Below are 8,479 nucleotides of genomic sequence, written 5' to 3' on the forward strand. Positions count from 1 at the left end.
AAGAGCTTCTTCTAATCTCCAAGGAACCATAACCAACTCAAAAACCCATTACAACCTAGAATTAGTTAGGTATTTTGTAAGAAAAGGGTCATTTGTTGAACCTATAAGTGACTTCAAAGACCACTGAAGGACTAGGAATGTAAAGTTTCCATGGATGTTAAAGGTTCTTTGCCAATAAAGAACCTTTATTTTTTAAGTACAGATGAGGCTGTGTCATAATCTTGCTGGTATTTTAAAAAAAAAAAAAAAACATCCATAATCTCTGCGCGTGACAAATGACACTTTAACCGTTTCCCTGGTCACTTGAGTTAAACTATAGAGAAACACGTTATTTCCCCTGCTGTGAGGCACCACTACACGTCTGTGCCGGTCCTGGCAGGATGACAGTTCTCAAGGCTCTTTAACTGCGGGTCAGTGAGCGGCCCATTCTGACAGAAAATTGGATTAGAACAACGAGCGCTGTTTAAGAAACGACTTTTAAGACCGACTCCTCCTCCGTCACGCCACCCTTCCCACGAGACCGTCGGGTGTTTGACCTTTCGCTCAGGTTGTTCTGTATTCCTCGTGCCAACAATATCCCGTTCAGTAGTAATTCTACCAGCCGCTGCGGACATGTCAACATCCAGCGAATGCAGGTAAGGTGAAAAACGAATAGCCTATATGTGCCGGAACATAGCAGACCTGCCAAATAATAATCCTACATCATATCAGAATGCCGAAATGAAATCTTATTGAGAAGAAAAATATGTGATTACATTCGTGAGTAGTCGCCATGACAACTGTCGCTTTTAATTTTCATCCCTTATCAAACAAGGTTTTATATCATAGATCAACCTGAGGTAAATGGCAGATCATTTTAAATAAACCCGTATTATTTACATGCAGTCTCTGTCCTGACTGTTTGGACGGCGATAGTTTATTTAGCCTATATTCATATTCTTCCACTATGCGCCTTCCAGCTCCACTGTAAAAAAGAATTTGTTGTCGATTTGATGCTTGAATGAAATTCAACATTTCTAATAACATAACAGGCTATATATAAAATCAGCTACTCGTGATTATGGTTACGTAACAGAATCCTCTTATTCAGCTTGGTGGATGCGCTCGGAATAATACGCAGCTCTTAAAGGGACAGGCCGCGCTATAAAACCTGTGGAAAAACAGCTATGAAAACCGTCCCAAATGAGGACATGGTTGTTGGCAGGCCTTTTCAAAATAAAAAAAGCACAGCTGTGATTGTAAAATAAGAGGCCTATTGTGCATTCTCACTGAGCGTTATGGAGCTCAGCTCTCTGAATGGGAAGTGCTGATCCCGCAACACCCTGCAGCACCACGGACAGCGCATGCTTACAGCTCGGCCATTGAGCTCTTCCTAGTTCCATACCCAATATGATTCTTGCTACCGGCTCGTGCCCTACAGCTATGAAAGGCTTTCTGATCATAAATGTGGGCAGTCCAACTATGCAAGCTATTCAGGCCTACTGTTTGTCATTTTTGTTTTTTTTCCCCAGTTTCAAAGGACTATAAAATAATTCAGATTATAGTGAAAGGTGTTTGTTTTGTTAGTTAAATAATGACAGACACTTCTTGAGAACCAGAAAGCATACTGTGATTGCTTCCTTTAGTAGCTTGCATTGAGTAACTGCATAAAGACTGTAAGTGAAAACATAACCTATTAAGCCTACATTTAAAAAAAAAAAAAAAAAAAAAAAAAAAAAAAAATGCTGGGTTAAAAATAACCCAAGTTGGGTTGAAAATGGACAAACCCAACGATTGGGTTGTTTTAACCCCAGCGGTTGGGTTAAGTGTTTTATTTAACCCAACTATTGTTTAAAAATTACTCTATGGCTGGATTAAAATGAACCCAAAAAATCAGACACATAATTACTAGAGGCAACAGTCAAAAGGTGAACATTTATTAATAAGCAATTTAATAAATGTTAATTGTTTACACTCTAAAAATGCTAGGTTAAAAACAACCCAAGTTGGGTTAAATATGGACAAACCCAGCGTTTGAGTTGTTTTGACCCGATGTTGGGTTAAATGTTTGACCAACTTGCTGGGCAGTTTTATTTAATTCAATTATTATGGCTTAAAATGAACCCAAAATAGGTTGGAAATTAAAAATCAGACACATAATTACTAGAGGCAGCAGTAATAATCAAAAGGTAAACATTTATTAATAAGCAATTTAATAAATGTTTATTATTTAATTATTATTTATTAAACTTATTAATAAATGTTCATTTCCAACCTACTTTGGGTTTATTTTAAGCAAGCAATATATTAATTTTTAAACAAAAGTTGAGTTAAATAAAACTACCCAGCAGGTTGGATCAAACATTTAACCCAACCGCTGGGTCAAAACAACCCAATTGCTGGGTTTGTCCATTTTTAACCCAACCTGGGTTATTTTTAACCCAGCATTTTTTAGAGTGTATTATTCATTAAACTTATTAATAAATGTTAATTTCCAACATACTTTGGGTTCATTTTACCAAGCAATATAGTTATTTTTAAACAATAGTTGAGTTAAATAAAACTACCCAGCATGTTGGGCAAACATTTAACCCAACAGCTGGGTTAAAACAACCCATTTGCTTTTTTTTAGAGTGTAAGTATTCCTGTACATGAACAGATTACAATGCTTTTTATAATTTGCTACAAAAAAAAAACAAAAAACTATGGCCTGCTTTGGTAGTTAAGATGCAACTAAAAAACCGTGATGAGCACAGTCCATTGATAGTAGATTTTAATTTCAAATAGTTACAGCTCAGAAATGGATTTACTCTCAACTGACTGTCCATTAGCTTTGTATTGTAAGTAACATGACCAGAAGTTATAGCAGCTCAATACTCAGACAGTTACTGGAAATCATTTACTACAGTGATTGTTCAGCTAAATGACAGAAGAGAAGAGATGGTTCAACATATTCTTCAACACAATAACATAAAGGTCAAGAATAAATAATATAATATAATATAATAGGTCTAAAAAAAACAAAACATTTTTTACTGTAGTATATAGGTACTTTTCCTTCTCCATTCTAAATGCTGCTGTCCTCACTTGACTGGGTCATTGAACTTCCTACACCTTCCTATTTCATAACCAAGTTACGTTGAGAAGGAAATTAGTCAGACGTTATCCAACAGAGTGGCACTTTATTGTGTTTTTTTAATGCATGACCAATGCCAGCCCCACCAAAAAATACTGATGCAAAAAAACAATGTTTTGTTCCCATCTATAGCTACAGCTATGAGGATTACAAAGAAACAGCAGACTGGCTGCTTGCTAACACAGACATCAGGCCCAAAGTGGCAATTATCTGTGGTTCAGGACTCGGTGGATTGGCTGACCTGCTGGAAAACAAGAATGTGTTTCCTTATGACACAATCCCCCGCTTTCCCCACAGCACAGGTACGAGAGATTTATTTCTGTTCATGTGGATTGCTAATTTTATATAAACCTTTGGTGTAGTGTATCGTTCATAACCCGTTCAAAGAGATTTGTTTCATAATCTATTCATTGACTACACAAAAATGAAAAATGTAAAAGACCTCTATCGCTTCACTGCCATTATTTGATCATTGTTTGCATTAACAAACATTAAAAATACGCACCCTCATGTCTCTTCAGTGCAAGGACATAAAGGTCAGCTGGTGTTTGGAGAGCTGAATGGGAAGCAGTGTGTCTGCATGCAAGGCCGTTTCCATTTCTACGAGGGCTATAACGTTGCCACGGTATGGTTCTCAATGGATAAGGCATATATATATACTATATATATATGTACTGTATGTGTACACTACACATGGGGGGTTGATAATTAAAAGAATCATCTACGTTTTTCTTTTCCTTTAGCAATAATATATCACAACACTAACACAGAGGTTATTCTGTACTTAACCATTGACGTCTCAGTGCTGCTATCAGCAATTTAAGTATAACAGAGAATAGTTAACATTTGACAACTGACTCAATCACCTCCTATAAACTTTTACAACACACAACATTCCACACAACATCTGTGATCAAGTTCAAAAAAATGTTCAGAAAGACACAGACAGTGCTTGCCCTTTGTTGCAGAAGCCAAGTAAAATATTGTATGGCATTATGATTTATGATTCTCTGGCATGAATTTTATGAGTGATTAAAATCGCTGTACTGTACATATTCTTGCCTGTGTTGTAAAAAAAGAAGTCATATGTTTGTTTCTTATTTCTTAATTCAATGCACATGAGGGAATCAATTAAAATGTAGTTTCAAATCATAATTGTCAAGCGAAAAAAAAAAATTATTTAGACAAAGCTGGGGGAGGGGGAATACAGTTAAGCTATATAGTTTAGATAACTGCATATTAACCACATATATCAATTCATATTTCAATCTTTAATTTCCTGTTTCATAAAGATAAGGACAGTTTGTCAAAGCAGCTCTAAATCTTAGGGTTTTCTCCTTCTGTTTTAGGTCACATATCCAGTAAGAGTGTTTTTCCTTCTCGGGATTGAGACTGTGATCGTGACCAATGCTGCTGGAGGACTCAATACTAAATTTAAAGTGGGTGACATCATGCTTATCAGAGACCATATCAATATGCCTGGATTTGCTGGCCAAAATCCTTTGTGTGGACACAATGAGGAAAGGTGAATTGCTATTTTGTATATTAAGATATGTTTTATTCAAACAAACAAGCAAATAGATTTGAAGTCTCCCTGTAGTCAATTGTATCCCTTAAAACTCATCTTTGATCATCAAAATCACATATTTAAATGTTTTTTCCTTGAAAAAAATTCTTCATGCCTTAAAATAGCTTAAATGTAATTCCACACCCTTGCCTCATTTAGTATACGCGGTTCTATGAATATGCAAATTAGCCCCGCCTCCACTTACTCACACCAGTTCAGAGATCCATGATTGGTTACAAGGTAGTTTGTGAAGTCAGAAACATCAGCGATTTCAAAACGCATTTTTGAGACTGTCTTTGGTCCACTGCAGTTTTGAGAAAATACTCAGCAATGGTGTTGACTTATGAATTTGCACATGGTTTGTCTTAAAGCATATTAAACACACCACATAGACATATAAACAAGCTTGATTCTACCTAACACCAACATCTTTTTATTTTTTTCTTTGTTTTTACCAGTTCAGCTTTGGTTTTGCTATTGGCTTTGCAATATAATCTTACTAGCATTTCTCTAAGGATTTATGCAACCAGTCTAATGTCCACTGACATTTGTGTTATGTCCCTGTAGATTTGGAGTGCGCTTTCCCTGCATGTCTGATGCTTATGATAGAGACTTGGCACGGTTGGCCAGGGAAACTGCCCAAGATCTGGGCTGTGCCTCTTTCCTTCAGGAGGGTGTTTACTGCATGTTGGCTGGACCGTCCTATGAGACAATTGCAGAATGCAGGGTTCTACAGCTGCTTGGGGCAGATGCTGTGGGTACGTACTGTATGAATACATATCACTTTTTTTTTTTTTTAATGTCACGATAGGGAAAAACTTGTATTATCTTGAAGATGAAAGCTATAAGTGTATATATCATAATTTTGAGCAAGGACCCCCTTGGTGGATAGAGAGACAGAGCAGGGATCTATTTTTATTTTGTTTTTCATAAAAATTACTTATTTACAGCCCCGCACATGACATGTGGACAAAAATATATAGTGCCCATGAATTAAAAATTTGTTCCCTCGTTTTAGTAAACCGAGGCCACAATGAACTAATTTGTTCCCTCGTTTTGATTTAACTAAAAACAAAGGAATGAATGAGTACAACGGGGCCACAATTTAGTAAATTGATGGAATTACTTATTATATCATGCACATGATTAGTAAAGTATTATATCAGCATGTTTTACTAATTCATTCCTTTGTTTTAAGTCGTAAGTCGTTGGAACGAATTGTTAATTTGTGGCCACGATATACATTTTTTTTTTCCTGTATATCATGTATCAGGGCTCCATACTTATTAATTATAAATTATAATATTAATTATTATAATTATATTATATTATTATTATTATTATATTATTATAATAATTTATTAATTTATTATATATTATATGAATTATATTATATAAATGAATTAATTATTATAAATTACTTAAAATTACTAATACTTAGTTTTTTACTTTATATTCTCTCTCTCTCTCTCTATATATATATATTTACTTTATATTCTATCTATAAATAAATTTACTTTATATTCTATCTATATATAGAGAGGGAAAGAGAGAGAAATTTATGCAAATTATTGTTTGACAATAAAGTAATTTTTGTGATAAAATGAAAATAAAAAGTTAGAGATCACTAAGAATTTTTTTAAAAGAAATTTATATTTTTATTCAACAAGGATGCGTTAAATTGATCAAAACAGTAAGGACATTTATAGTGTTATAAATATTTAAAAAATGCTATTACTTTGAACTTTCTATTCATTCTCTTCTTATTCCAAATATGTATAACAGTTTCCACAAAAATATTAAGCAGCACAACTGTTTTCAACATAGATAATAATAAGAAATGTTGCTTGAGCAGGTTAGAATGATTTCTGAAGCATCATGCAACATTGAAGACTTGAGTAATGTCTGTGGAAAATCCACAGGAATAAATTAAATTAAAATAAACTAAAATAGAAAAGAATTATTTTGAATTGTAGTAATATTTCTACTATTTTTGCTGTATTTTTCATTAAATAAATGCAGCCTTGGTGAGCGTTGTGTTTCTCTGTAATTAGGTATGAGTACCGTTCCAGAGGTGGTGGTCGCTCGGCACTGTGGGATGCGTGTGTTTGGACTCTCCCTTATTACCAACAAGGTCGTGACTGACTACAACAGCAAGGAAAGGGCTAATCATGAAGAGGTCCTGGAAACCACCCGTATGCGAACCGAAGACCTGCAAAAGATAGTCAGCAATTTAGTGACAAACATGTAGCGTAACCACTTACCACATTTAGCGCAAAAATTTTGCGGCTGCTCTTGAAATACTTCCGCACAGATTTGCACTTCCACCCAGACAGCTTAACAATGTAGAATGGCATACAGTGTAGGACTACTCCTTAATGCTTCTCATGTATCTTATTCAGGGTTCAAGTAACTTTATGGACTTTGCAGTGCCTCAAGACTCGCTGAGTCAAAATTTAGGCTAGGTTCATTTAGTTTACTTTTGATATTGTCCACACCGCAGTAAAAACTGTGGTACAAATATATGACTGTGAGACTAGATATTAATATGACACGTATACTCTGTATGATGCATTCACATCCTTCCTGAAATGAAAATTGGGATAGTTCACCCAAAAAAGACAATTTTGTCATTACTTACTTACCCTTAAGTTGTTTTAAACCTGTTTGAATTTCTTTCTTCTGTTGAACACAAAAGAAGATATTTTAAAGAATGTTGATAAACAGACAGTTGATGGCACCTATTGACTTCCATAGTAGAAAAAAAAATACTATGGAAGTCAATAGGTGCCGTCAATTGTCTGCTTACCAACACTTTGTTCAGCAGAAGAAAGAAACTCATACAGGTTTGGAACAACAAGGGGGTGAGTAAATGATGACAGAATTTTCATTTTTGGGTGAACTATCCCTTTAAGAACAACTAAAATTAGCAACGTTACATAACCATCAGTATTCCTGTCACTATGTCTTGATAAAAAGAGTTGAAGAACAAACATACATTCAAAGGGACAAACACAGACTTGCACTCTAATACAGTGATGTATTCCTCCTCAACTGTATTAAAGGGAATTTGGACTAAATGAGAAGAGCAGTTACAGTACAATCAGTTACTAAGTTATCAATTAATATATGCATAAGCAAATGTTTTATCGTTTTAGTTTTTATTAACTTGTCTAGATGTTTCCAAAGAAATTCACAGATAAAATAATATGTTGAAAAAACACTTTATAAAGATTAGAGATACTTTACATTTTTAATTGTCTAGGATTGTAATTTATTTTACTATTAACTTTATTTTGACTCAAATATAACAATACATGAAAGAAAGAAAATAAAAATACATTTTGATGTAAATGCTGTGTGGTGGTGAATTTATTTCTAAAATCCATTGTGTTCTGTCCTCCCATTTTCCAATTCTGAGATCCTTTGCTTTGATTTATATGAAATTTTTCATAACCACATAAAAATGCTGGGTTACAAATAACCCAAGTTGGGTTAAAAATGGACAGACCCAGCGGTTGGGTTAAATGATTGATCCAACCTGCTGGGTAGTTTTATTTAACTCAACTATTATTTAAATAATAGTTTAAATTGTTTAAATTATTTAAACTATTTTGCTCACTTAAAATAAACCCAAAATAGGTTGGAAATTAACATTTATTAATAATTTATTAAATTGCTTAATAATAAATGTTCACCTTTTGATTATTACTGTTGCCTCCAACAGTATTTCCATTATTTTCCAATTTCCAACCTATTTTGGGTTCATTTTAAGCCACAATAGTTGAGTTAAAGGA

General features: G+C 34.2%; 1 protein-coding gene across 1 annotated transcript; it reads left to right on the top strand.

Annotated features, from left to right (window-relative positions):
* Positions 1-345: 345 nt before the first annotated feature.
* Positions 346-8,036, top strand: pnp6 (purine nucleoside phosphorylase 6). Its single transcript, XM_051871319.1, has 6 exons — positions 346-635; positions 3,248-3,417; positions 3,637-3,740; positions 4,465-4,640; positions 5,250-5,440; positions 6,737-8,036. Exons 1-6 carry the CDS (start codon positions 613-615, stop codon positions 6,931-6,933), a joined length of 861 nt encoding a protein of 286 aa, XP_051727279.1. The 5' UTR covers positions 346-612; the 3' UTR covers positions 6,934-8,036.
* The last annotated feature ends 443 nt before the right edge of the window (positions 8,037-8,479 follow it).

The sequence above is a fragment of the Ctenopharyngodon idella genome, chromosome 18 (assembly GCF_019924925.1).
Source record: "Ctenopharyngodon idella isolate HZGC_01 chromosome 18, HZGC01, whole genome shotgun sequence".
Classification (NCBI taxonomy): domain Eukaryota; kingdom Metazoa; phylum Chordata; class Actinopteri; order Cypriniformes; family Xenocyprididae; genus Ctenopharyngodon; species Ctenopharyngodon idella.

Excerpts from the sequence above, each read along its gene's own strand:
- pnp6 (XM_051871319.1), top strand. The coding sequence starts at position 613 with ATGTCAACATCCAGCGAATGCAG. Across the intron at positions 3,418-3,636 it reads CCGCTTTCCCCACAGCACAG|TGCAAGGACATAAAGGTCAG; the intron begins GTACGAGAGATT and ends ATGTCTCTTCAG. Across the intron at positions 5,441-6,736 it reads GCTTGGGGCAGATGCTGTGG|GTATGAGTACCGTTCCAGAG; the intron begins GTACGTACTGTA and ends CTCTGTAATTAG.